We start from the raw sequence: 27,227 nt of genomic DNA, 5'->3' as shown, positions 1-27,227 counted from the left end.
AGCATTTGTCAGCCTCTGATGCGATGGTTGGAAGACTTTATTTCTCCAGTTTACCAGTTAGGGGATAACAACTGCATCCCAACCAAGAAAAAGGAGCGACGAAGAAAGAAGAGGCGTTCTTGTTTTTGATGTTTTCTTGGTGTGTTAGCCGATCTCTCCTTGATCTCCAACATGGCCGGGGCATTCCATGTGTTCGTCGCCCAGCAGCGAGACGACTCCTCATCGCGGCATGCACGTCGCGCGTGCGAGGGAGGGCCTCCCATCCCACGCCCGCTTCCGGTCCCTCGAGAACAGGGGCAAGAAGGGCGTGGACGCCACCAGGGTGAGCGAGGATAGCCGCCTTGGAGGGGTCGGAGAAGAGGCATTCGAGTACTCCTCGACGCTGATGTCGGTTCTCCCAGCAGGGGAGGAGAGGGACTTGTGGCAAGTGGAACGAACGCCCTCGGCTTCTTCGTCCAGTAATGGTGGGCCGTCGTTCCCCTTCTCTCTCTATCTTTACGGCTTACCCTAATCGTTTTCATGCCCATCGCAGCAAGTAGAACTTCTAATGCGTATGATCTTTTCGCTCCAAAGGATTTTGTTCTTCTGGTTTTCTCGTTCTCATGCTTCTTCAGAATCGATCTGATGTGGACAATTACATATTCTTGCTTCGTCCATTAGTCACTTGTTAAAGAAGACCAAGAAAGATCCTTATCCTCGGATATGAAAACCAAACCACTTGCATACAAAGTCGAAAATAAACATAAACGTTTTGCGTATTGTTTCAAATACCAAAAACGTTTTGTACTTCGCAAAGTAAAAACTCATTCATTTCTTAGTCGAAAATAAACATAAACGTTTTGCGTGTTATTTTAAATACAAAAAAAAGCAATACCTTCCGTTGCCGGGACTCGAACCCGGGTCTCTCGGGTGAGAGCCGAGTATCCTAACCAACTAGACTACAACGGATTGTCATTTGTTATTGTATATCTGATTCATTTAGTCATTGTTTGATGCGGCATATTATCTTCCATAATTTCATTCTTTTAAACTCTTATATCCTTGTTCCATAAATAAAAAATTCCTATTAGATTGATTTTTAGTTTAATGATCTTTCATTTATGCTTGATTTAACAATTAAGAATTAGGTTCTAAGTGTGAGTATTTTTATGAACGATTTAAACAAAAATGCATGGGAAACATTCATAAATGTAAAATTCCAAGAACACGAGATTTTGTCAAGATTGGACCATCAATTTGGAGAAGAGAAAAGAAAAAGGAACGATTCTATATGTTCAGCTACAATTCCTACTACATCTTTATTCATATTCTTCTCTTATTTGATAACCACATGTTTGTTTATCTTTTTTTGTGTCTCGTGCAAGGTTTGTTGTGTCGTAATATATCATTCAATATGGGTGGTAGATGTCGATCTGATAGGGGATCCGCATGCGAACTAATTCGTATCGAGCAATCCATGATATAAATGATCATGTATCACTTGAAACGAAGTTTATATTAGGTGAAAAAATGGAAATCCGACTGTTATCGACTGTACAAGTTGGTAAAGGTTAGATTTCAAACGATACCGATCAATGGAGAGAATTATTCTAGTTCAAACTGTCCTTCGTATTTTATCACCAAGGTAATAAAAGAAGAAGAGAAAGATCCCCTCAATCAAAACGTGACGAAAGGAATAAGAGATATCTAGTGTCAAAGTCATTCGCCTAATATGAAAGGCAATAGTAAAGTCGAAGTAGTAGCATCAATTATATCATTAGAAAGAATTAAGTTGGATGATTCGATATATTCTCAAATCATATTCGGTAACCCGTTTGATCAGTTGATGTGATAGTGATATAGATAGTAATATCTTAATCGACAATAACAGCTATGCTGAGGAGTTGATGGTTTTATTAATATAATTTAAAATTAGTATCTTACATATGTTATCCAAAATTTATATTATGGATTTGGACAAGGTATTGGTTAAATTTATATACTGTAATATTTTGTGTCTGCCGTTGTGTTACTGTTTTCCTTTATGATACATTCTACTACTGCTTTGTTTTGTGTTACTGTGACATTTCATCATTTCCTTTATGATGCATTCTACTACTGCTTTGTTTTGTGTTACTGTGACATTTCATCAAGTCCCTGTAGCTTCCATCCATCCATCCATCCATCCATCCTAAAGCAGAAGAGCCTGCGACACTCCTCACCGTATCAATTCACTCTTCAAAATGCCTTGGTCAAGTATTACAGTCTTAATCATCCTTCAAACACTTGGAGAGTAAAGATATGCGAGTGTTCCTCAGTCAATATGAGCATCCAAAGGGTAGCTTTCCCAGCTCTTGGCATACTCTCAAACTCATGAATGAACTCGAAAGAAGGTCCACTACATACATGACTGTAGATTCCATTGTCTCCTGCGACTCATATATTGAACTCCACAGACTCATCATTCCCCCTCCCACCGACTGCTAAAGATTCCATTGTTTATCATTGTGTGTGTTCCTTTGTCTTAGGCCCTCATGATGCTTCTCCACCCTCGGTAAAGATTCAGTAAACAACTTGCAGCACTTGGAATGAAATTATTCTTTTCTTTTCCTCTAATGGACAAAAAAACACATGCATGAACGAAGTATTGGTTGGGTCTTTCCATAGAAAGTGTCGAGTGTATGGAGACGGTGCATGCACATAAAGATCATGTACATGAACTAGTGAGAGATGCATGCGCATTAAGATCATGCATATGAGCCACTGGAGATGTATATAAAGTCTTCTCGTGATGTGCAAAATCATGGCTTCTATCTCAAAGCTTTCGTAGGAGAATAATGGATTAAATCATGGTCTGAGTATATAGGTTGCGATCAATTACTGTAGGGGGGAGTATTGTGTATATGAACTATGTCTAAATTCGATGGATGTGGGATCGTAAGCTACACATATAAAGATTTCAAATGTTTGAATTCAATTTAATTAGCTCATAATGAAAATATTCTTAGAAAGATTATTTTGTGTAGTATTGGTTTTATAAATATCAAATGATTTGATAGAAAAAGATGTTAGTTTTCCTATGTTTCGACTAGTAAGCAAAAATATTTTTTGCAGGACACATATTGTCATATGTTCTCTATTCTCTTTTTTCATGTATTACTATGCAATATATATATATATATATAAAGATTTTGTGTGTAGAGCAAAATTTGTCCCTTTTCTTATTGTTTTTTGGTCATCTCAACTTTCACAACGAAAGATTTTAAATGCAGCCTTTTATGTTTGGAGGGCACTTGAAACAACACCACAAACAGATTTCTGCGGCACACGTCGTCGTCGAAGCACAACTGCCGGCTGCTGTGAAGCAGAGGTCTTTTGTCGTGTTGTTCCAACTGCCCTCCCAACGGAAAAAGCGGCATTTAAAGTTGTGTCCGTGATGACGCTATCTTTATTCCACGACGCCGATGCCGGTAATGCAGGGAGGCGAGGGGGACTCCAGGGAAGTGGAACGCCCTCGGCTTCTTCGTCCGGTAACGGTGGGCCGTGATTCCCCTTCTCTCGCTCTCGCTCTCTCTCTCTTGACGGCTTACCCTGTTTGTTTTCGTGCCCGTCGCTGTTGTTCTTGATGGTTAGAACTTCTTTTTGCCTATGATCCTTTTGCTACGAAGGATCTTGAATCGTTGCTTTGTTCTTCTGGTTTTCTCCTTCTCATGCTTCTTTATGATCGATCAAGGATCTTGAACCGCTGCTTTGTTCTTCCGGTTTTCTCGTTCTGATGCTTCTTCATGATCGATCAAGGGATCTTGAACCGCTGCTTCGTTCTTCTGGTTTTCTCGTTCGGATGCCTCTTCATGACGGATCAGGGATCTTGAACGGATGCTTCGTTCTTCTGTTTTTCTCGTTCTGATGCTTCTTCATGATCGATCAAGGGATCTTGATCCGCTGCTTCGTTCTTCTGGTTTTCTCGTTCTGATGTTTCTTCATAATCGATCAAGGGATCTTGAACCGCTGCTTCGTTGTTCTGGTTTTCTCGTTCTCATGCTTCTTCATAATCGATCAAGGGATCTTGAACCGCTGCTTCGTTGTTCTGGTTTTCTCGTTCTCATGCTTCTTCATAATCGATCAAGGGATCTTGAACCGCTGCTTCGTTGTTCTGGTTTTCTCGTTCTCATGCTTCTTCATGATCGATCGAGAATCTTGAATCGCTGCTTCGTTCTTCCGGTTTTCTCGTTCTGATGCTTCTTCATGATCGATCAAGGGATCTTGAACCGCTGCTTGATTTTTTGGATTGTATACTGCTTAAATGTTGTGATCGAGAAATTATTTTCTATACAATCTCAGAACATAACAGTGTTTTGTTGCATTGTTGTGTATGCATCTTATCGTAGAACATGACACTTGAATAAGCAGACATGCATGTCGATTGCCATGGTTAAATAGAAGCAAGAAAGCATATAAAGGCATCATTCTTGCGGACATTGGTACATTACACTATATAGCAGTAGCTTGTTTACGTGAGTAAAAAACTGCACCTAAATGACCCAAAACCAAGAAACTATTGACCCAAAAGACAGGCCAATTGCTAGGAACAATACACTGACAATCCCTGCCGTCTCTGAATGCTGTATCGGCACGGACTTGGGTGCCATTATCATCAGCACTGAAGTCAAATACCCATTGGTTAGCCCCAGGAGGCATGTCAAAACGGTGACCGGGACTTCCGTGCGGAAGAACTTGGGGCCACGCAAGCAACCAACAAAAAGTGGGTAGAAGAGAAGCCTTGCGACGCAGCAAGATACCGCAACGTTGGCATTCTCAACGAGGTAGGCCGCCGTCAGAGACTTCCCTACCAGATCAAACACGTTGTATCCGGCGATGAGCATGATGGGATACCAGTCCTTGAGCAACTCGGAGTGAACATCCTCCGTGATATATCCCGGGAATATGGATAGTGTCACAGCATAGGTGAGGAAGATTCCAAGCCCGATCCATTTGATCCTCCCCGTGATCTGCCACAGGGTTGACCCCAGTGCAGACCCGCTCGTGGGGCCTCTCTCGTTCCTCTCGTCTTCCATTGCCTGTAGCTTGATGTGTCTGTAGTATCGGACGACAGGAAGCCTGTCCGCCATGTTGTAGCAGACGATATTGATAACCATCATCACAATGCCCACGGTGAAGTACAGAATTGCGCTTTTCCTTAGCCCATGGGCATCCCGTGGGTAGATGGCTTTCGTAATGACTCTCATAGTTGAAGCAAGCACCCCTACACATAGCAAGAATTAAGTTGTTATTTGGTCTGCTTGTTTCAAGGGATGCACACACACACAAGAAGGCCCTTTTTTTTTCACAAAAAAGGATCGATCATTTAGAGTAATCACTACAGTACTAAAACCATGTTCCGTGAACCCATGGTTAAAGGAAGGTCGTTATTAGCCAGATTGCAATCATGGAATTCTATTGCTATAATAATTTATTTAGCAGGTGAGATCACGAAAACTTATAAGGGTAGTAGTACTCCACATGTATTAATTATAATGATGATCCTTTTAGTTAGAACTATGATCTACACAAATGCTATCTATATATTCTATCTCATACGTCATTGTGATCCTTGCAGAATTTGTTTTGATGAAGAGTAAGTAGCTCAACCAACGTTGAGCCGAACATAACATGATGCATCTCGATAGCCTTGATGAATCTTGAAGCTAAAACTTTGTGCAGTCGACAGGTTCATTGCACACACACCACTCGACGAGAAATCAGGTTTCAAGACCAAGTGATGGATGATGGATGTGCCACTATGATTTGACTCGTTGATCGAGCAGACTAGCATGGGAATTCTTGTGCTATTATATTCATGAAAGAAACAGAGATCTGAGAAGGAATCGGTACCGGATGCGGCGGTGCCGGCTACGACGGCCTGCATGTACCTCTCGGGGAGCTCCCCAGCGGATCCGATGACGCCGCTCTGCACGAGGGCGTCGGCGATGCCGGAGAGGACCACTGCGCCAACGGTGACGTCGAAGGCGGCGTAGCGCCCCTGCTTGCCCCTGACGTAGGCGGCATCCATGACGGGGACGACGAGGAGGGCGGCGATGAAGAGGGCGAGGCCAGCGTTGACGCGGAGGTGAGCGCTGGAGCGGCGGGCCCATAAGACGATGACGGCGAGGAGGAGGAGGCCAATGACCATGTAGGCCACGGAGAAGACGCGGTCGACGGGGGCGCCCGGGTAGAGGTAGCTGAAGTAGTCCACGGCGGTGATGAAGGCGTTCCACGGCAGGAGGAACCCCGCACCCAGGGTGAAGTACACGGCGTAGGCGACGTGGAACAAGTCCTTGGGCGCGGAGCCCACGGGCGCCTTCGTCGTCGGTGTCTCCTCATCGCCGGCGACCGGCACGATGAGCCCCTTCCTCACGTCGGCTCCTCCTCCTCCTCCCATCTTCATGTCAGTGTCGTCGATTTCGTTTGTTTCATTGAGGGGGTCGGAGATGACAGACGGTTCCGAAGGAGGGCTAGCATGGATCCCTTCCAATTCTTGTCCCATCCCCATCTCTGCTGTCTTCAATTTGCTGGTTGGCGGGGGCACGGATGGTTGTAGAGGATCCCACCTTCGAAGTGAGAAATAGTTTTGAATGGAAGACGGTAACGACATGGTTCAAAACTTTATTCCATTAATTTTTATCACTTTACCTAATATCATCCTATATAAAATCTAATAAAAAGTACCAATATTTTTTTTGGGTGGAGGATTTCTTAATTCTACAAACAAATTAATTTCGATTATTAATATTTACCTTGCTTGGATTGATTGAGATGGATCCATTTATCGGAGGATTTCTTTATTCTACAAACATATTAACAGGTACGTTTAGATTATCCAAATTTACCTCGGATTGATGAGATGGGTCCCACCCGTGGGTTCCACATCCCTGGCCCCGGTCATACGCCATCCCCCTCCACCGGGAAACCATGAGCTTTGTTGTTAATGAGATCCGGACATTATCAGCACGTCATCCAAAATTGCATGCAAGACATATCTGAGCCCATCCATCATCGATCGTGCCTGCAAATATAATATATTATGCCTTGCCCGCATGTTTACGCAAAAGTAAAGAAATGAAGAAATAGCGACAAAATAAAAGAATAATTTAAAGAGAAAGGGACCAAAAGTAATAATACCCACCCTTCCCTTAAACAATGAGCACTCCGAGGGGAACAACTTCTTTGTATTTGCACTAATAAAAAATCCATCCATCATTAAGTTTCACTGTGCTGCATAGAGGAAGATGTAGGAGAACTATAGTTCATGAGCGGAGATTAATAGAGACAAAAAAAAAAATTAGATCACAATTAACAACTATAGTGCTCTGTGACTGGAACTTGGCTACTGATCAGTGTCTCTCACTGAAGCTCGAGTTCTGCACAACATCACAACACTTGGAACCATCTCCACCAAAAACATTAAAAAAAAAAGAAGGAAAGGAAGCTGCTCACCAACTTTAATTGAATTATCTGGAAATACAAGTCTTGAAGTTCATCATCATCTCCTCCTCCAGCCAATATAAGCCGATACTGTCTGAAACGAAGATGCCTCAAACTTTTCTTCATAAGAGAACCGCCATCTTGAGATCAGTGGAGAACAGTCTAAAAGTTTGTACAGTCTACTGAAGAAACAACCGACAAGTTCTTAAATTCAAAGGACTAAGTTTTATTTGCTTTCAATTTGTCAACAAGTTTTGAATCTGGGACTACGACATAAACTGAAGTATCAGATATGCAAAGGAAGAGATTTACTATTGGGTTATATATTTGTTTTATTCTGAACAAAGGATGCCCAAGGTGGAACTTTGTTCTGTGTTTAATCATGATTGTCAGTGGATCTGGTTGCAAGGTTTACATCATCTGCTGCACCTTTTCTCAAGCTACAACGACAATATTATGGTCCAGAACATAGGAGGACCCTAACTGGAAGTTTCAGGTTTGCCACCAACAACTAAAAGAAACCACTCCTACGACAGGACATGAAAAAAATGCATCATGAAAGGGCCCATTAGAGGTCACAAGACAAAAATATCCAAATAATCTGACACCAGTCTAAGCAGCTTTTAGCATGACCACAATGCTATTCAGGAATGCAATGCATCATGTTCATAACAATTATTTACACTAGAGGATAAACTTCCAAGAGACACTATGACAAGCCATAATAATAAATCCCTCTTAAGAAAATGATATAACACATGTTCAGAGTAATATTGATGTTCAAAAAAGGAAGAAGGCATACCGCTCTCGTAATAATTCTTCAGCTGCACAGTTCCTCTCTTATTTTCCTTGGATTGCTGCATCAGCTCCTCTCGTAAAAACCCTACATGTTTTCAGGAATCACACAGTGGAACTTAGTTTTGAAAAATGTGCTTTGAAGATCATTGTTTTCATGAACCCATTCGGCTACATCATATATCTGAGGGACCCAAGTACATCCAAAATTAAAACTAAAACACTCAACATACTTTAGAATCTATAAATTTTGATGACGTTTATATAAAATCAAGACACCCACACTAATTCATGCCGGAAAAAAAAGAAACCTCAATGCCTGCATGAGATTCATGTAATATAATTTCTACGATCCCAATTTAGTTACAAATTATGCTATTCAGAGGGTCTCAAGATATAAAATAAGTGAGCGATTCCTGCACCCATGAAATTTCTTCCCAACATATCCTCACAACTATATTCATGGTTCTTTTCTCTCAGCAAATCTTATTCCTTTCAATAACAGGAATGATTAACAGGTCACTAACCGTTTGCTCAAAGTGTCTAGAGCATAACCGCAAAATATAATGCACATATCTACCAAAGAGTTTCAAGATGTAAAGCTGACCAAATGATTGGTTCTAATGCACATGTCTGATCGTGTTTCGTACTATATTCTCAGATCTAATAAATGGTGTGATGCAAATATCTGGAAAAAAAAACATAAAATGAACTAATTATTTTTTTCACGCATAATAATTCAGATAGATACTCCACATAAGGAAATAAATCAATTGGAATTAAGAACCTGCAGCATGGATCATCCAACATAATCGTAAGTAATGACAATTCTTTTCGGTGCATTCAGGGTTGGCGAGATCGATGCCCCCTTACCATTCCTTTTTTTTTTTTTTTCTTTTTCCTCGCCATCAGAAGAACTTTCAGGCCATTCATCATCACTTTGATCAACAGTTCTTCCTCTTCAATAAGAATTTCCTGCTCCGTTCGAATGGTACAAGACAGTAAGTAGTTCTATTCCTTGTAACAGAGAGTAATAATGTGCCAATGGTTCCGATTTGGCTTCAATTTTAGTGGAATTAGTTACATACAAGACTTGTATCAAGATTTCTAGTGAAGACTAAGGATGGTTTAGGCTCATAGTTTAGCAACTTCATGGAATCTAAAGATAACTATGATGTGAGATTGGCTCCTCCCTTGGAAACCTCCATGAGTTCCCAATCTTATTGATCAAAAAGAGCGGAAGAAACCTTTCTAACTGAAACAAGATAAGGAACTTCAAGATCAAGAGAACATTTCTTTCCCTCCACAAAAATCGAAGAAAGAACCAAGAGATCAAGAACCTGGAATTAAGAGATCCATCTCTTTCCCTTCCACGAAGTTGCCTTGTTCCCAGTTTTGATCGTACGGAGAGATGACTTCTACATTAGAAACTAGGGCAAAGATTTCGCGAACCAGTTCTCGCCGATGAATTCTTTGGCGAGGTAGCCGTTCTTGCCGATTATTACATCAGAAACTAGGGCAAAGAATGTTGCGTACCAGTTCTTGCCGATGAATCAAGAATCGGGCATTGGCGCAAGCGACACCACGAAGATCTACTGAGCTCCCGAGGAGCCTTCGGCGTCCCCTCTCCTTTCCCCACCCGTGCCCCAAGACCTCCGAGCTCCGCCAAGAGCTTCTTCCCACAGAGGCCCTCGTCGGGGCGGCCCCCGACGGCCGCACCTCAACGCCCCGCGGGCTTTCCTTCTCCTCGCCATGTAGCCCCCGCTCCTACGTCCTCGGCGGCGGCGGCGGCGGGGGCTTTCTTGGAGAACGATGGGCCAGGGTGGCTGAGGCGGCGCTGCCGCTGATCTCGATAGGCGGATGATGCCGTCGTCTCCGCCGGGCGGGGAAGGCAGGCTCCGTACGCGGGAGGGTCCGAACGCCATCGCTGGTTTTTGTGAGAGAGAGAGATTGTGACAATACGCCGTGGGACCCACAGGAGTCGCGCGGCAGAGGAGAGAACAGCAATGGGATTCCGTCGTATATTCCCCATCACGGTTTACTGAAACGTTTTCCCTCAATAAAACAGAAAACAAAAACAAAAAGCAAAAGGAAACATAAACGTTTTGCGCTTCGCAAAGTAATAACTCAATTCATTTCATTATATAAAGTAATACCTTCCGTTGCCGGGACTCGAACCCGGGTCTCTCGGGTGAGAGCCGAGTATCCTAACCAACTAGACTACAACGGATTGTTGTTTGTTGATGGATATTAAATTATAAATATAATAAAAGTTTAATATTTGATTATAAATAATAATTTTCTTTTGATAATGTTCTTTTTATTGAGGCTGTTGATTACTCATTTGATTCATTTAGGCAATTGATGAGTAGATAGATAGATAGATGCATGAGAGTGTCACATTATCTTCCATTATTTCACTCTATATTTTAGAATTTCGTGATTCCTTTATTTATTATGATGCATTCTTCTACTACTGCTTTATATTGTGTTACTGTGACATTTCGTCAATTCACTCTTCGAAATGCCTTCCTTGGTCATCATGAGGTATTACGGTCTCAATCATCCTTCAAAGACTTGGAGATACAAAGTATGTGAGTGTTGCTTAGTCAATATGAGCATCCAAAGGGTAGCTTTCCCAGCTCTTGGCATGTTCTCAAGACTGATGAATGGACTTGAAAGAAAGTCCACTACATGACTGTAGATTCCATTGTCTCCTGCAACTCATATATTGAACTCCACAAACTCATCATTCCCCCTCCCACCAACTGCTAAGTGGAACACATGATTGAATAACCTTGTCCATCATTCTGTTCCTATGATACATTTTGTCTTAGGCCCTCATGATGCTTCTCGAGCTCGGTTCAGATTCAGTAAACAACTTGCAGCACTTGCCTGTGAGTGTGAGGATCCATTGACCGGAGTTGGCTGGCCATGGCTCTTTGGAACGCCATGCGCACACAAAACCTAATCATCAGAAAGTAGAAGAGTACTTTTACATCCTCATCATAGAGGTATAATTATGGTATCAAGTGCAATCCAGCTTAGTGGTGGAGGAATCACACGGAGTGGGCTTCTTCCTTGCTTACCCTCCTCCTCCTCCTCCTCATACAGCCTTTGTCTGAGGTTTAGATTCTCGTGTTTGTGAGATATTAATGTGATCTGCATGTCCTCGAAGCTCATGTGCAAAGGCTGCGTCCGGAAAGAGCTCTTGTCCTCCTCGTGCATGGAATAACATCTTCATCATCAGGTGACAGTGACGAGCTTTCTTTAGACTTGGATCAAAGGCTTCAATGTCGCTGAGTTGATCTCTTCCAACGACATCTATTGCGTACGGTTGATGCAGTTGGATTAAGAGTGCTACTACTATATATATCTAAGCTGATGAGTGGAGTGGGTTGTCACTAAAGCGACCGAGAATACACCTCAAATCATGTCATTAGGTAAGCTAATGTCGTGAGAGAACTTATTCCAAAAGCTCAGCCAAAAAATAGTGAGTGTCCTCTTTTTCTATCGCTTTTTTGACCAAACATTCTCCATTTCCTCTTTTATCTCTCCTTTCCAAATACCAAAGCTACAGTTATCTTTGTGGAAGCTTTAGCCCTCCCTTGGAAGCTATGATCTGTCAACTAGAGTGTGTTGTTCATTGTGTTCCACTCCATCATGATGACAGGAATCCACAGAGCCAAACAAACTAGTCAAGAACACAAGCTAAATAAATTATAATCATATTGTTTTCGTAATGTTTGTGATGGTTGGTTTTTAGGATCGATTCTACTTGGTTTGGGAGAATGAGTGGAAGCAGTGACAAGAATGTTTCTTTATCTTCACCGTATTGGTCTCTGTTGAGTCCTTTGATTAGAGCTGACTCCCACTCAGCTCTCTGTGAATCATTACCACCTTTCTCAAAAGTCAAAGAGAAGAGACTCAGCAGCATCTCATGCACAGAATTAATGCAATGGCATCAACTCAAAGAGAAAAAGGCAGTGAGTATATGTAGAATTTATGGAACCGAGAAGACAGAAACTGTAGCTGCTGCGACGAGGTTTGACTGAAAGACATTAAAAGACAAGCACAAGAAGAATTCACTGCTCTGCTTCATCTTCGATAAGGCCTCCTTTACTCGGCGCTTTCTCTGCTCATCAGACTTGAGGAGAGAATGTCCATGGAGAAGACGTCGGCAAAGCTGGCGAGGAGATCGCCGTCGTAGCTGTACTCGTCTTCCTCGTCCGTCGCCAGCGCCGCTTGCAACCGGCTCCACCACTCGCCGTCATTGCCACCACCGACACTGCAGCCTTGGTTCTGCTCGTAGTTGTCGTAGCTATAGCCATCGAAGATGTTTGTAGCCGCCGTCGCCGTCTCTACCTCTGCCTCTGCCTCCGTCCCTGTCTCACCGTTCCTCGCAAACCGGCCCCTCACTCGCGGCCTGCTGTCGGCCAATGTCTTCCTGCATGCATACTGCAATGAAGAGCCAAGTCATTTAGATCAAAAGTGTTGGTATGATGACTCCGTCGAAAAAAGACAGCTGATGAAGGAGAACAGGATCGGTAGATACGGTGATCTTCTTGTGGAAGTTGCGTTGATTGCGCTTGCTCTTATACCTCTCGATCCTTTCCTTCCTCTCCTCAGCGCTGTATCGACCGACTCTTCCGGCAACACCTCCCTCATGGCTATGATTCTCGTGCACACCGTCGACCCCCTGCCACAAGAAGCCGTCGAACAAGAGCAAAGATCCAAGATTGAACGTGAGAACTGAGTAGCCATTCAAGATGAGAATTTTAAGACCCGAGGACGATTAAAGGTGAGATTTTTGGTCACCTGGAGATCGCCAGTGCTGACGACCCGCCTCATCGGGGCGGCGTGGAAGTCGAGGTAGTCGCAGAAGGAGGAGGTCGGGGACGACGAAAATGGCGGCTGTAGCTGGTTGAGGGGGTCGAGAATGTGGCGGCGGAGCGGCAGCGAACGGGCGCTGCTGCTCCTGTGGAGATAATGTTCGGTGGGAAGAGAGGACGAATAGGGTGGAATGGAGGAGGGGAAATGGAAGAAGGAACCACTGGCGTCGGTGATGAGGCCATGAGGAGCGACGGCCGAGCCGAATTCCGGACGGTCGAGGCCGGGTTCGCCGAAGGGGTAGTTGGCGGCGGCGGTGGTGGAGGAGGAGGAGGAGGAAAGAAACATGGGGTTGTTGGGGTCCTTGAGCTTGAGGAGAGGGAGAGCACCAGCAAGCTCATTTTAACGGTGAGGAAAGCCCACTGGACTCGTGCGAGGGGTGTGCGGGTCCCACAGTCAATGGGCGGTGCACGAGGGGTCGCGAGACCGAGAGAGCCAAGCGGCGGGCGTCCGAGTACCGACCCGTTCGTTGTTGCATGATTTGGGCGGGCCACCGGACATAAAGTGACTCGAAAGCGGCAGCATTCCGTGTAACTCATCTTCGGATGTTCTTGGACCTGTTACAGACAAAAGTTAGCCCACCAAGCATGAAAAGCCAAGTTAGATGCTTCAACGATACATCCATCCATCCACATGGCCACCAGTCGTAGAACTCGAAGGATTCGGCCGGGATGAACTAAGCGAGGATATATTTTGGATAGTGCTTTATATAAACTAGACTTAAAATACAGCTTCTTCCTCTGTAAGACATCACTGGTGATCCCACTTTTTCCCCTTTGGAGGTCTTCTCTGCCAATTCCCTCGAACAAAAGCTCGCAGCATGTCAAACCACAGAATTGTAGGTCGGCACTGTAAACACAAAAGCATCCATCACTGCCAGCTATTATTAACAGTGTGATCTGAATTATAGAATATTTATAGATTTGCATGGAGAAAACAATCATATAACTATTCCTGTAAAAAGAAAAATTAAGTAGCCTTTGTTTTCAACGATAGTCATTCTTCATTTACTTCTCCCTCTCATGCTGCACACAGCAGATTCGACCACAGAGAACTCCAAGAAAAGCATCACCTTAGGAATAGAAAAGCATCCACAAGATGTTAGCTAGCCTAATACTTGCAGTTTCTGCTCCAAACTGATTCACTTCAGCAGTCAGGACTAGTAGCCATTAACAACTACTCTGATGGATAATTACCATTAGGTGTCCAATTGCAACATCATTGTTACAGTTACTCATTTAAATACTTCTAGTTATTGCTTCTTCACCTCATACTCTTTTCATATCAATTTATGATCATACTTCCAAGAAACCTTTACCACAGGCAGAAAATTAGTACGCTAACACGGTGGTAGGTTAAATTTATGATCATCTTTATTAACAGTGCTTTAACAATTTAACTTGTTCTAAATCATTTTAGTACTTCTTATTTTAACTACTCACTAAATATCATCATTGTTCATTGTCCAAGACACACATTAATTTACTCAAGTCTTTAGACAGCTAACCATGCCCTGAGTACTAAAAATTGCCATGGATGTTTTTGGTTATCAACTTGACAAAGCCATGAGATATTAGCAAAATGGAGAATCCAACATACTGGTTGCTTTGAAATAGCCCACAACACTTGTTGCATGTTCAGATACATCTCATGACCCCACTAGCCTCCATTTTTTGCCCCTTATTTCTTGTAGCATACCAATTTAATAAATAACCAGGTTCCCACTAACAGGTATTATAGGTTTAGCAAACTGATCTTTGTGGGAGAATCTGTCAGCATAATGCTTATTAACCTGCCAAACCAAAAATTTTCGCCAACTGGTTCAGTTCAGTTTGAGAAGTTGAAAGCCAACAAAATATGGGTTCAGTTCATTTTGGCAATTGAAACCCACAAAATCCAAACAGGGGTTACATAGTCATACAAAAAAAAAAAAACCCTCATGTATATACATATGGGAAAGTTAAGAAGAAAAGTATTGTTTACATACTGAAATAATATCAATGATTATTAGATCATGGACAACTTACTGGCTGACCTAAATAACAGATTAGAAGCCCATATTGTTTACAAAAACAATGGCAAATAAATATATGAAAAGATTGGAGATGTTCCAGGACTACATGCTGTTAATTAAGAGTTTCAGCTTAACTTTGAAAACGTATCATCAACTACCAAAGATATTTAGGAAAAAAAAACTTAGCTAAGTGGAGAATTGCTATATGAGCCAATGACAACTCTCGTTACCGACAAAAGTTAGAACATAGGAACAGAAACTAGAGGATAAAAAGAAGACATGCAAAACAATGGAAGCCTGATAGTGAAGGAATATCAATAAATATGCCCGTTAAAACTTAATGGACTCATCTTACCTTACAAATTTCCTCATTCTTTTTGGTTTGAATAGTTTCTTCTTGAAAATAATAGGCTTAAACAAACTCTTAAAAGGCAAAGGATAAACAGGATAGGATAATCTTTCTTTATGATTTCTTCTTCCTGCAAACAACTAAGAATGACTTATAACAACAACAAAATGAAAGGTTTTTCTAAGAAGGTTCTGAATATGATAACTTTGGACTGAAGGATGCATACAAGAGACAGTTCTCAAGAGCAACTAATACCATCTGAGTTTTTTATGACAAACATGCAGATAATTATAGGACTCAAGAACCGATAATCACCAAAACACAAAGCAGATCCATATATGTCAAAAGAACTCAAAAATTAATTCTCGACTAAATAAAACACAGAAGATTATCACTTTTTTTTAACTTACAACAAATATTTCAACACGAACCAGATTAATGAGAGAACATCAAATTCTCACACAAATTAAATATTTCTCACACACTAAATAAGTGGTCTAGAGGAAAAAACTGTACTTCAAAACTAACAATGGCATACACTGAACGAGTCCCTCTCTGAAAGATGGCTTCAAGTTTAGGAAAAAAATGACATTTTGTTATAAAAGCAAAATTAAATTAGATTTCTCAAATAAGTGGAGAAAGAAAAATTACTGGTTTCACCTTGGCATCTGATAGGATTTGCATCCTAACATGAGCATCAGCTATAAGATGTGTAGGTTATTTCAAAATATAATCCATGCTGCATGAGACATAGGCAGGAAAAGTATAAGCAGATCTGAACAGAAAATCAGGAACTGTAACAAGTTGACAAAATAAACATACTCACAGCATCTGAATAGCATGCTTTAATGGATTGAAGCCCCAAACGGAAGGGAAGTTTTTGGGAGAAATCCATTGAAATTATATCAACCTGTCTAACATTTTGATAACAAATAATTAATCTGAACCCCAATCAGGTCATCAATTTATTAAAACTTCAGCACCTCAATCAAAACTATGGAATTATTCAAAACAACACAGTTTAAAAGATAATAAGTCCATCATAACAACAGCCACTATCATAAAATATATATAACATCACAACAAAAACAGATTACAAGAGTCAGAAGCACTTGAAAGAATGACTATAGTCATACGAAGCAAGAATCCTTATTACTTTACTAAAAGTCATGCTGCCTCTATAATTGAAATGAAATTTTCAGAAATAGTTCTTCTTATAAGGATTTTCTACACATTCTTTAGTTCAATGGATTATCTAACTTACAACTCTGGTAAATGCACCTGATGCTTCTGCAACTGTGAAGCAAGAAGTACCACTATGTCTACTACATCGGTTAAACAATGTGTTATCATTTAATTGAATATGCGAAACTGAAACTAGAAAAAAACCAAATATGGTAATTAAAAGAGGTGATCAAGAAGGTTAACTGATTTCTTGAAATGTCTAGCAAGGAACTCTTTCACTAAGGCTTGTGTTGCTCTACCACCAATCGGAGAAGAGGATGTGCACCACATCATCATAAGGCCATTATCGGATATGTTTCCATTCTTAACATCCCCAAAGGAACTTCCCTTCCTCTATGAGCACTTACTTGCCCATGTCCATCAATCACACTGATTCTCATCTAACATCTTCGTTCTTGAATACGATAAAAAACATTGTTCTTTATAGCATCAAACACGCAACACATTCTTGTAAAGAAATCAAGATTTATCTGATTCCGAGGTGCATTTTACCACTAAAACCCAATTGTTTCAAGGAAACCCGAAATCAGTGAATAGATTATAAACCCTAGAACAAAGCCATAACCAGATCGCACCTCGGATGACTCACAAGCCTCGTCGAACGCGTCCTGGTTCAAAGGGCGTAGGGCATCTAGGTCGTAGGTCCTCAGCAGAGCGCTGCCGTTGAGGGCAACGGCGAAGGCGGCGCCGCGGGCAGAAACAGTCAAACGGGTGTAATGGCGGAAGGGGGAGGCGAGGGGGGCGCCCCCAAGGAGGTCGCGGTGGAAGGCAACGGAGGCCTTGAGGAGGGAGGAAAGAAGGAAGGGGGAGCGATCTTGCAACGGTCCGCGTCCGACAGGACGCCGCGGAAGGGGCGGTCGTAGGCGACGCCGGCGTAGCCGAGCTCCATGGCCCTCACCACCGCCTTCCGCGCCTTGTTTTCCGACGACGCGCCGCCGGCTCCGCTGTCACCCTCGAGGAAGGGGATGCTTAGGTCGAAGCAGAAAGCCATGTCCGAGACCAAGCGAGGGCGACTCCGACGGAAGTCGGCGGGCAAACGGCTGCAACGTGAGTACTTAACTGCGCGGACTGTTGTCGTTGCCTACAACAATTATGTACGACTCAAGTTACGACACCAATGCCAGCCAGGAGCTCTCGGCTCGGCTTACAGCACTGGTTTCGCCAATTTAATGGGACGAAATGTTTCGGAAATATAATCTCATTTCTAAGAAAACTTGTTAATCGAACATAAATATATTTTAATCACATATTTTTGTGTAATTCTAATTTACTATTATCTTCTATGAAGATTTGTTGATTGCAGACCCCATCAAAACAATACCACAAAATATTTGTTTAATCACATTGTTTTTATGTAATTTTAATTATCAAAAAGTTAGCAACTTAAATAGTTTAATTTTCCAAAAAACAGAGTGTGGATGTTAATGGTGACATGAGAAGATGACCAACAACAAAAGAAAGAAGAAGAAATGATTTCCACATCAAAGTGAAGAACATGGAACCATGACACAGCTACTATATGTTTATGTGTAAATTACTACTCATCAGCAACAGAGTTGTGGAAGGATAGATAACACCAATAGTCTCAAGAGTAGAGTGTTTGCAGACGATGATAGCTGCAACATTCAAATCACACAAACAAGAGCAGACCCTCCTCTCAAGATAAAAGCCACAGCAAGCACAACCAGTTCAGTCATCAGAACAACCTTACAGATCACTTCCACTTCTTAAACTTGCCACCGAACTTTCCATGCTTCCAAAACTTGCCACGCTTGAACTTGCCATGCTTGAACTTGCCATGATGGCCAGGGTGGCCATGGTACATTCCATGCCCGGGGAAATGATGGTGATGGTGCCCATGCGACGACAACAGGTGATGAGCCCCATAACCTGCGGCTCCCCCAGCCAGCATTGACCCTATGGTAGAGCCATGTCCATATCCTGGAGAAAGAGTTCGATTTACATCATCAAACTAAAACATGTAACTGCAAGAGTAGAACAAGATTGCATTCTTTTGATGTGTACCATGATACCGTGGAGCGGGTGGACCAGGAGGGTGAGGATAGCCATATGGAGGATAAGGACCTGACATATGTGTTGGACATCCCGACGGAGGAGAGTAGATATATGAAGGATAAGGACCTAATAAATGTGACGGGTATCCATGTGGAGGATAAGAACCAGGCCCCAGAGGATATCCATGTGGCGGTGGATATCCACTGTGGCCTTGAGGTGGATATCCGACCGATGAATATTCGGAAAATCCGTACATCATGTTTGAAAAGAGTCCTTTCTCAGTAGTGTTTGATCCGTCAAACTTAATTTTTCCATCTCCCATCTCACTTTGCTATGATGGCTGTTTAAAGCAAAGGGAAATGTATAATCGATATACCATAAAACAAAAGAATGAACAATTGATTATAGATCAGAAACCATTGCAGAGCATAGAAATGACTAACAAATTGAACAATGATGGATGAACATTGAGATCATCTGAGACAGATTACTAATGATATGAAAGAATATATGTTATAATTCTTACAACAAATAAATTATCCAGAAAGAACACAAAAAAAATCAATACATCACTATCTCCTAATTTTGGCTACCATAGTCAACGTAAACATCCAACGTAGGAGTTGCCAACATCGCCTATCATTCTCCTTACATTACACATCATCCATTTATTTGAATTCATGCCAAGCCTATCTTCCCGATGAAACTACTATATTTTAAATCATCGACAAAAATGTTTTGATGCATACGCAAGCGAAACACTAATAGTCTAACGCTGACTTGATAACGATATGCTGCTTCTAGGAAACGAAATCCCGATTTACACACCTATAAATGCTTGACAAAAGATGATTACTTGATCAAAGCATATTTTTTTAATCATTAAAGTACATTAAAATTGGCAAGACAAGAGATCTAACATTCTCAATAGGTTAAAGACAAAATAACAAAAAACATGGGAGATCAAACATTTTCTACAGGCCCAAAAAGAAATATTGATAATATAGGAGATCCAATTTTCTGAACAGATTAAGACATAAAAATCAATTTAGGAGTCTCAAGAAAATCTTTAAGAAAAAGGATCAAAATTATATTCTTAAAGATCAATGACACCTCGTTCAATTTCCTTTAGTATCCTGCTTTGTTATAAAATAGTGAAGCTAAGCAAGATGGAATGTTTCATGAAAGCATACATAAAGAACAGTAAGTTGACATACTAATGAAGTAAACATGACTCAGTCAGGTCTCTTAAACAAACTTAATAGCAATTGAGAGTGACCCCAATAGAAAGGAGGTGTCAAACTTCATGCTCCATTTGTTTGGTACTAAGTCAGTCCTTTTGCCTTTCTAATTTCTCATTAATCAGTTCCTGATATTTTTAACTTGTCACAGCTCCCCTTCATATAACAGAGCACAAAGTACTACAATATCAACAAGAATAATTATCCACAAAAAAGAAAAAATAAATAGCAAACAAAAAAAATCAAAGACAACATAATATCAAATAGATCTCCGGTACTCCATACTTGTAAAAAAAGCTGAACATGTTTCAAGTTCTTGTTTACAGCCTCTCTCCAAAAACTAAATCCAGACCGAAATTTTCGGCTTGATACTAATCCTTTTAGCAATATTTTGCATCTATGGCCTTTGTTGTTCAGTAAGAACAACCATAAGCTTTTGTTTTCCCTAAACTATACCTTTTAGCAAGAAAAGTATCGACAAACTATAAGCTTTTTGTTCTTCTTTCAGTTTGTAATTTTTGCAAGCATGTTCGATGCAACATGTGGAGGAAGCGTAGAATTCGACTTTAGTACCATGTAAGCATGCTTAGCTTACATGCACAACCTCTTTTCAATGATTTCTAACAAAAGAAACCACATATACGCATGCTGTCGATGCTCATATTTGGCATCCTCCTCTCTAATTACTGCTACCAATTTCGCTGGTTGTTTACGATTTCCAACATATACCAATTAAGTTTTGTTCACAGTGACAAGTTTCTTTCCTGATGCCAGTAATACTTCCTCTCCTATCAGTGAATAAAGCCTTAAAAGAGAACAAATCATTAATATACAAACCAAGATCCATTCAAGCTGATATAAACTGATCACATAACAGATGATGGTAATCTCAGCTCGATTCCTGCTTTTATCTGAAAAGAGTGTTGAGGCACTCTTTCATGTCAAGCACGAGGAGTATGGGTTACCAACAACAGACCTCTCTGTAATATAACAAGATGCACAGACACATACCACCTCGTGGAGAAGCGAACGACTCTGCAGATGATGATAATGAAGACGAAGAAGAAGAAGAGAAGGAAGAGATGCGAGCAAAAGCACCTGCCACTGGCTTGAATATAAGCCCTGAGAGCGCGCACGAGGCGCGTAAGGGGTACGCGACAACGCAGCGTCTGTGACGCGTGTCAGCGTAGCCTTGCTGACGAACAAAGCATCAAATGGGGCCCGCAAACCATTACGTGCACTTTCTTGGGAATATTTTAAATATATCCCTCTGAAGTTTGTAATTTTCTGTATATATCCCTCTAAATGTAATATATTGAAACTTAAATTGATTTTAAAAAAAGTCTTCAAAAAAATATTTTTTTATAAAAAAAACAGTGAGATCAAATTATTTGTGCAATTAACTCAAATTTATTGGACAGATATATATATATATATATATATATATTATAGGGCACGCGTCGGCGAAGTAGTGGAATTGCATGCTTCTCGAGAAGAGTAAGTCCGATAAGAAATGGGTTGGAAGGTTCGGTGATGACAGAGGCCGAATAAGTACCCCATTAGATTGCGGGATAAGAACAATTATAAATGATCCAATAAGCCTTCGAATAATTAAAGCTAAATGAAGTGACATATTGGAACTCGAACACCAAAGTGGGACACTTCTTGTCGTCCTACAGCTCTCGTCTCCACATGAGGAGAAGGCCGGAGTCGGAGGGCGTGAAGGACGAGGTTAGCAGAGGCATCAGCAGAGAGGCGGTCAGTGTTCATTGCGTCGGCGAGACAAAGGAGACGCCTCGAGCCGCGTAGGCCATTCTTTTAGTACGCTACTTGCCGACCCTCCTAACCGTTCTCGCATACCATCTGTTCGACGAAATAACATTAGCTAAATTCCTTGGATTATTATTTGCCAACGTGCTGTCCTTGCAGTCCATTTGGGCATCAGGAAATGGCCTAAACAATGTGGAAATGACAACTGTTTGGGTTTTAATATCAGCCTAAACAATCATCAAAGGTGGTCAACTCTCCTCATGTCAATACCACCTGTATGTTGCTATCAACTCCACCGGCACATTTAGCTTCTCACCCTAAAAGAAAGATATCATTTCTAAGTGTTTCTCAAGAAGCACACAAATCTATGTTTTGGGAGTCTAAACACTTCAAATTCAAATCATCTGCAAGCTGATTAGTGCGGTAGTGATGCAGTCTCCTCCTCTGCTTGCCAAAGACCACACAATTGAGGAGAGTACATAGAGAGAAGGGGAGAAGAGAGAGAGAGAGAGAGGGAGAGCAGTGGGTCTTCTTCCATGGCAAAGAGCCTTGCTCCGAATGATCGGTGTGTAGAAGAAGAGTACTTTGACATGGACTTCAGCTGCGCCGCCTCCTTGTGCTCTTCTCCTCCACATTCCACGGAGTTTGAGTTCCAAATGAGTGGCGAACCGCCGGAGAGCCAGACCATGGCCTCCCCTGCAGATGACCTCTTCTACAAGGGGAGGCTGCTGCCTCTCCACCTTCCGCCGCGGCTGCAGATGGTCGAGCAACTCCTACACGCCTCGGACCACATCGAGAAGAGTGCAGTCGTCACGTGCGAGTCGGGCGAGCTCCATGAATGCTCCGACGAGCTCATCCGATCGCACCCCAAGAAGGCATGGACAAGGAAGCTGAAGCTCATGAAGGGAGCCACGCTCGGTCTGAGCCTGAAAGCTTCGAAGGGTTATCTCAAGTCCTTGTTCAGCAAACCCGATTGTCCCAGTGAGAAGGCAGCAAAGAAGAACCCTTTCGGGCGAGTCAGAATCGGAAGCTCCGTGAAGAACAAAGAGGAGAAGATGACGGAAGAGGAGAACTCGGATGAAAGGAGGTCTTTTTCTGGTGCAAATCACTGGCAGTCCGCGACCAAGTCCTCCGTTTCTACATCGTATGCTTCCTCCAAATCCTCCTCCTTCTCGAGCGTGAATTCTACTGAATTCCATGGACAACAGATGCTGCGAAGGAGCAGCAGTGCGAACTCAGACGTGGAGAGCTCGATCCAAGGGGCAATTGCTTACTGCAAGAAGTCTCAACAGGAGGATTCCGCAAGAAAGACTGCAAATAATGTGGGGTTCTGTCTACTTCCTGCTTCCAGAATTGCACCGGATTGTGAACCCGAGAAGACAGCATTTCTTGTGGAGTGACATGAATGATGAACATGGCATTAAAAGGATTGAAGAGTTGTATGTGTTTTTTTGCTGTGCTGTTGTTTGATCCATGGACTAGAAAGCCAAGTTCTGTGTGCTCAATCAAAATTGATCCGAGAACTGTTGTTGAAGCTTTCTCCAAGAAATTCTTGGGAAGTAGTGATGTCTTAGGTTTAATTTCTAGATCTAAAATATCATGAATCTGTTGCAATCAAAGGATTAAACTTCGATTGTAAGTTTCTTTCCTTGGTTGATTAATAGTTTGGAAGTTCTCATGTTGATATTTTTTAGCTTGACGAAGCTATGTACAGAGGTGTCTTCAAAAAATATATATCCATAGACGTTGATATGGAATTGAGACAGCTCACTGCTTTGAATCGGATGCAGAATCAATTGATCTGCATAAGGCTCAGTGAAGTGATTGCAGAGTTAAAATGAGAAGCTAAGAACATGAAATCAATGCAAAGCCAGGAAGGATCATGGGAGTGGCAATGACTGAAGAACACCACTTGTTTAAAAGCTACATGCATGAGGCTGAAGTCTCAAACATCATATTGGAGAAGCCAACTCAAGGGTGAATTGATTCCCTGGTGATACAGTAGGAGATGAAAAGAGATCTAAGGTGGAGACAAATAAACCTTAAACTAAGCAAGCATGTCACCCAAAGGTTCGACATGACTGAAATCGAAGGAAAACTGATGATGCTGTTTACCACTTGCAGCCAGGGTGATGGACATACAAGATGGAACCTCCTCTTCTTCTTTGCTCTCTCTCTCTCTCTCTCTCTCTCTCTCTCTCTCTATATATATATATATATATATATATAGTATGATATTAATTTATCTCATTGCTTAAACCAAATCGATTAAAGACTCAATGAAAATAGACCTAACTCTGGTTCCGATAGTTCTAATTCATAAGTTTTGGAAACTAAAATTATCGAATTAGAATCGTATTGGGTCCATTCTGAAACTAGAATTAGAATTATCGATTTTTTTAAAAATAAAAAAATAAAAAAAATAAAATTATGATTTAAAAATAAAAATCATGAACCATCGATTGATTTTTATTCTACAAAATAGGTCAATTCCGATTCGATTTGAAATTCGAATCATTGGACCGAGTGGGTTGTTGTTCCGGTCCGATTCAATTCCGGTTTAGGTGTGGTTCGAGCCGAACCGCGTTCATGCTCGACCGAGACTTCATCTCCATATGCCGTTAGGGTTTAGGGGAACCTTCACTATCTATATATATATATATATATATATATATATAGACGCCTCTTTGCAGTATTAGGATTTCTGTGCGGCGGTGAAGCGGGAGAGTCGATTCGTTGACAATGGGTAAGAATTCGATTCTGAAGATGCATGCCTCTCTTTTTCTGATTGCTGTGGAGGAGGATTTGGTCGATCCTTTCTGTAATCCTTGGTTGCAGCGAGGATCAAGGTGCACGAGCTTCGCGGGAAGACTAAGGTGGAACTCCAGAGCCAACTGAAGGACCTGAAGAATGAGCTTTCTCTCCTTCGCGTCGCTAAAGTCACCGGCGGCGCCCCCAACAAGCTCTCCAAGATGTGAGTTGAGTCTGTCCCTTGATGTTTTGTTCCTAGGTCCACGCGTCCGTTCTTCTTTTGTTCGACGGCTCTGACACTTTTGGATCTTTGATTGGGGTTGGCAGAAAGGTGGTGAGGCTGTCGATCGCCCGGGTGTTGACCGTGATCTCGCAGAAGCAGAAGGCGGCACTGAGGGAGGTCTACAAGAAGAAGAAACTCATGCCTCTGGATCTCCGCCCCAAGAAGACACGGGCTATTCGCCGTCGGCTTACCAAACACCAGGTAACCTGTCTTCTTATTTTGGAGTTCTTTAAGGTTGTATGCGAACCGAATGGTAGCAAAAGGAATGATCTTTTGGAATGTTCATTGAACATTTGTGCGGTATTCATTTTTGGTGCTGCTACCAGTATTTTGTGTCATTTTTCCTCAATATGTGAATTTTGATCATAAGATTTTGGCCTTGTTAGCTGTAGTTTATTCTAGAGAGACATCTTGGCAGAACATTGTTTGTCATTATAGAGCCTCGGCTATGTGTTGTTAATTTGTGAAATTTGAAGTACGGGGAAAACAAAAGTAGAAAAAGACTAGTATCGTATACTTGCTTTTTGATGGCTAATCTCAAGGTTTAAATCTTGGTCTGATTTAGATTTTGATACGATGTTGGACCAAAATGAATACCAACATACTGGATGATTTGCTCACCTGTACTACATTGTATCAATGAAAAAAAAAAAAAACAAAAATTGACACTGACTGATACAAATCTATATGGTTCAATACCAGTTCTTAGTCAGAAACACCAGTTGATATATGCCAGTCCAACCAATATTTAAAACCTTGACCTCTATGATTTTCCTTCCAATGTTTTAGCACACTTGCTATCTTTGAGGATCCGTGCTTTAGGTCTAGAAGCCTGGAACCTAAAGTTTGTCATGTGAAGGTCCAATGTTGGTGATGAGTGGCATAATACCTGGTAGTACTAGTGTCACTATTTTTTTCAAGGAAAAAGAGTGATAATCCATCAAGGAATGATAATTGTTAGAATTGGTTTTAACATTTTGCAATATGTGGCTATTGTTTTTCACATTGTTAGAACAGTGGTTATTGGTCTAACTCTGTTGTCGGCATCATTTTCTCTATGCAATATAATGGATAAGATACTGTTTTCTGGAAACTTGCATGGCAAATGTCTATTATCAGTTTAGTTGCTGCCTTTGACAGTATAATGCTTCCTGAGATTTGGAATCATGTCAATATCTAGTCTATTGTTGGTGCATTTTTCATCATATATTAGGTGATTTTTAGTAAACAATTACTAGTTCAGTAACTTTTTATTGCAATCTGAAGCGGTGTAAAAGAATTCAGTAGCAGCAAGTAATATCATTTACATGTGAGAAGGGAGAATCGCATAGAGAGTATAGAAAGTTGAAGGCACAAAAGACTGTTGCTGTATACAACTTATAAGATACTAATTGTTCCTAATTAACAGCTTCTAGTGCAATATATTGTGCCATCTGTGTTTGACCATCTCATTCGGCTTCTGTAATTCAACTAATAAGTACAGAAAAAAAATCATTTTCTGCTATATAAACTTCTCTAATTTGGTTATCTATAATCCGACATTTGGTCATGTATCTTGCAAACAGCTGATTCTCAGGCTCCTTTTTACATTATGTCTTGGTGCTTCCAAGTGATATTTTGCCCAGGTGCCGGTCATCCAAGTGTAACTTACCATTATATTACAGAAACTTCTCATCCCTTCCGACCCTGTGGGTATCTTTAATTTCAAATGAAATGTTGATGGCATGGATTGACGTCTCAGAATCATCACATATAATAATGGACTCAGTAAGCATTAGTCAGAGGTGGATTAAATATTTTTTCCTGGTCATTGATTATAGGATAATTACATACTGTTATTTCTGGAATTTACAGTTCATGTGTTTGCCTTGAGAGGTGGATTAAATATTCTTTCCTGGTCGTTGATTCTAGGATAATTACATACCGTCATTGTGTAAAAGCTTTCCGGAGTTTACAGTTCTTGTGTTTGCCATTGTATCCTATCACTGGTGTTTTAGTGATGATCTGTTTCTACACACGCAGGAGTCTTTGAAGACGGAACGTGAGAAGAAAAAGGAGATGTATTTCCCAATGAGGAAGTATGCAATCAAAGCTTAAAATTACAACATCGGATGATTCTCTTATTGCTCTTTAATTTTCATTATTTGTTTCCAAGTTTTGGCTGTTAATTTGCAGAATAAGTTGCATCACGATGGCCATGATTTTGTGGTAGCAAATTGATAGCAGCTTCTTTTCGATTTCTGAATCACCTACTTGATCTAGCATTCCATTATCATTATGTTTCTCCCTCATAGTTTACCTGGCAGCAGTCCTGATGGTGTATAAATCCTTCAGGGTATTAATTCTGGAAGGTATTTTAGTCTGTTCTCGAATGCAATAATGTGCATTTGTCTGTGTTTCTATATACATCTG

At 41.3% G+C, this 27,227-nt stretch overlaps 4 protein-coding genes, 1 long non-coding RNA gene and 2 other non-coding genes across 17 annotated transcripts; 2 read left to right on the top strand and 5 right to left on the bottom strand.

Moving 5' to 3' along the window:
• Nucleotides 1–875: 875 nt before the first annotated feature.
• Nucleotides 876–948, bottom strand: TRNAE-CUC (transfer RNA glutamic acid (anticodon CUC)). Its single transcript has one exon. It is a non-coding gene; the product is annotated as a tRNA-Glu (tRNA).
• Nucleotides 949–4,411: 3,463 nt separating this feature from the next.
• Nucleotides 4,412–10,230, bottom strand: LOC103969325 (equilibrative nucleotide transporter 1). Of its 9 annotated transcripts, none has more exons than XM_065130074.1 (7): nucleotides 9,130–10,230; nucleotides 8,264–8,344; nucleotides 7,474–7,643; nucleotides 7,163–7,251; nucleotides 6,867–7,042; nucleotides 5,872–6,587; nucleotides 4,412–5,242 (listed from the first exon to the last, which is right to left on the bottom strand). In XM_065130074.1, exons 5-7 carry the CDS (start codon nucleotides 6,920–6,922, stop codon nucleotides 4,512–4,514), a joined length of 1,503 nt encoding a protein of 500 aa, XP_064986146.1. In that variant the 5' UTR covers nucleotides 6,923–7,042; nucleotides 7,163–7,251; nucleotides 7,474–7,643; nucleotides 8,264–8,344; nucleotides 9,130–10,230; the 3' UTR covers nucleotides 4,412–4,511. The 9 variants fall into 9 exon arrangements, with proteins under 9 accessions (XP_064986146.1, XP_064986147.1, XP_064986152.1 ...); XM_065130075.1 differs by having other exon boundaries at nucleotides 7,474–7,640; XM_065130080.1 differs by having other exon boundaries at nucleotides 7,474–7,555.
• Nucleotides 10,231–10,413: 183 nt separating this feature from the next.
• TRNAE-CUC (transfer RNA glutamic acid (anticodon CUC)) lies at nucleotides 10,414–10,486 on the bottom strand. The gene has a single exon. It is a non-coding gene; the product is annotated as a tRNA-Glu (tRNA).
• A 1,739-nt stretch (nucleotides 10,487–12,225) lies between these two features.
• LOC135580841 (uncharacterized) lies at nucleotides 12,226–17,878 on the bottom strand. Of its 3 annotated transcripts, none has more exons than XM_065130670.1 (6): nucleotides 17,330–17,878; nucleotides 16,336–16,423; nucleotides 16,170–16,248; nucleotides 13,075–13,995; nucleotides 12,812–12,955; nucleotides 12,226–12,714 (listed from the first exon to the last, which is right to left on the bottom strand). In XM_065130670.1, exons 4-6 carry the CDS (start codon nucleotides 13,432–13,434, stop codon nucleotides 12,376–12,378), a joined length of 843 nt encoding a protein of 280 aa, XP_064986742.1. In that variant the 5' UTR covers nucleotides 13,435–13,995; nucleotides 16,170–16,248; nucleotides 16,336–16,423; nucleotides 17,330–17,878; the 3' UTR covers nucleotides 12,226–12,375. The 3 variants fall into 3 exon arrangements, with proteins under 3 accessions (XP_064986742.1, XP_064986741.1, XP_064986743.1); XM_065130669.1 differs by having other exon boundaries at nucleotides 16,336–16,419; XM_065130671.1 differs by lacking the exons at nucleotides 16,170–16,248; nucleotides 16,336–16,423; nucleotides 17,330–17,878 and adding an exon at nucleotides 15,516–15,808.
• A 363-nt stretch (nucleotides 17,879–18,241) lies between these two features.
• Nucleotides 18,242–21,152, bottom strand: LOC135585929 (uncharacterized). Its single transcript, XR_010492031.1, has 3 exons — nucleotides 21,023–21,152; nucleotides 18,780–19,110; nucleotides 18,242–18,695 (listed from the first exon to the last, which is right to left on the bottom strand). It is a non-coding gene; the product is annotated as an uncharacterized LOC135585929 (long non-coding RNA).
• Nucleotides 21,153–21,667: 515 nt separating this feature from the next.
• Nucleotides 21,668–23,487, top strand: LOC135625362 (probable membrane-associated kinase regulator 4). The gene is made up of 2 exons (XM_065130068.1): nucleotides 21,668–21,832; nucleotides 21,941–23,487. The coding sequence occupies exon 2, from the start codon at nucleotides 22,318–22,320 to the stop codon at nucleotides 23,179–23,181; it is 864 nt and encodes a 287-aa protein (XP_064986140.1). The 5' UTR covers nucleotides 21,668–21,832; nucleotides 21,941–22,317; the 3' UTR covers nucleotides 23,182–23,487.
• Nucleotides 23,488–24,449: 962 nt separating this feature from the next.
• LOC103969320 (large ribosomal subunit protein uL29) lies at nucleotides 24,450–27,087 on the top strand. The gene is made up of 4 exons (XM_009382820.3): nucleotides 24,450–24,527; nucleotides 24,620–24,755; nucleotides 24,860–25,016; nucleotides 26,838–27,087. The coding sequence occupies exons 1-4, from the start codon at nucleotides 24,524–24,526 to the stop codon at nucleotides 26,910–26,912; spliced, it is 372 nt and encodes a 123-aa protein (XP_009381095.1). The 5' UTR covers nucleotides 24,450–24,523; the 3' UTR covers nucleotides 26,913–27,087.
• The last annotated feature ends 140 nt before the right edge of the window (nucleotides 27,088–27,227 follow it).

This window comes from Musa acuminata, chromosome BXJ2-10 (genome assembly GCF_036884655.1).
Source record: "Musa acuminata AAA Group cultivar baxijiao chromosome BXJ2-10, Cavendish_Baxijiao_AAA, whole genome shotgun sequence".
NCBI classification, from domain to species: Eukaryota; Viridiplantae; Streptophyta; class Magnoliopsida; order Zingiberales; family Musaceae; genus Musa; species Musa acuminata.
Note: the sequence above shows the minus strand (reverse complement) of the source record. Positions and strands in the feature narration are given on the sequence as shown.

Coding starts and splice junctions, on each gene's coding strand:
- LOC135625362 (XM_065130068.1), top strand. CDS start 22,318: ATGGCAAAGAGCCTTGCTCCGAATGATCGGTGTGTAGAAGAAGAGTAC.
- LOC103969320 (XM_009382820.3), top strand. Junction 24,756..24,859: donor CCCAACAAGCTCTCCAAGAT/GTGAGTTGAGTC, acceptor TGGGGTTGGCAG/AAAGGTGGTGAGGCTGTCGA. Junction 25,017..26,837: donor GTCGGCTTACCAAACACCAG/GTAACCTGTCTT, acceptor CTACACACGCAG/GAGTCTTTGAAGACGGAACG.
- LOC135580841 (XM_065130670.1), bottom strand. CDS start 13,434: ATGTTTCTTTCCTCCTCCTCCTCCTCCACCACCGCCGCCGCCAACTAC. Junction 12,956..13,074: donor TCAGCACTGGCGATCTCCAG/GTGACCAAAAAT, acceptor TTCTTGTGGCAG/GGGGTCGACGGTGTGCACGA. Junction 12,715..12,811: donor ACTTCCACAAGAAGATCACC/GTATCTACCGAT, acceptor TCTTCATTGCAG/TATGCATGCAGGAAGACATT.
- LOC103969325 (XM_065130077.1), bottom strand. CDS start 6,922: ATGACCGGGGCCAGGGATGTGGAACCCACGGGTGGGACCCATCTCATC. Junction 6,588..6,866: donor ACCCATCTCATCAATCCGAG/GTAAATTTGGAT, acceptor CTCACTTCGAAG/GTGGGATCCTCTACAACCAT. Junction 5,243..5,871: donor AGCCGGCACCGCCGCATCCG/GTACCGATTCCT, acceptor TGCTATGTGTAG/GGGTGCTTGCTTCAACTATG.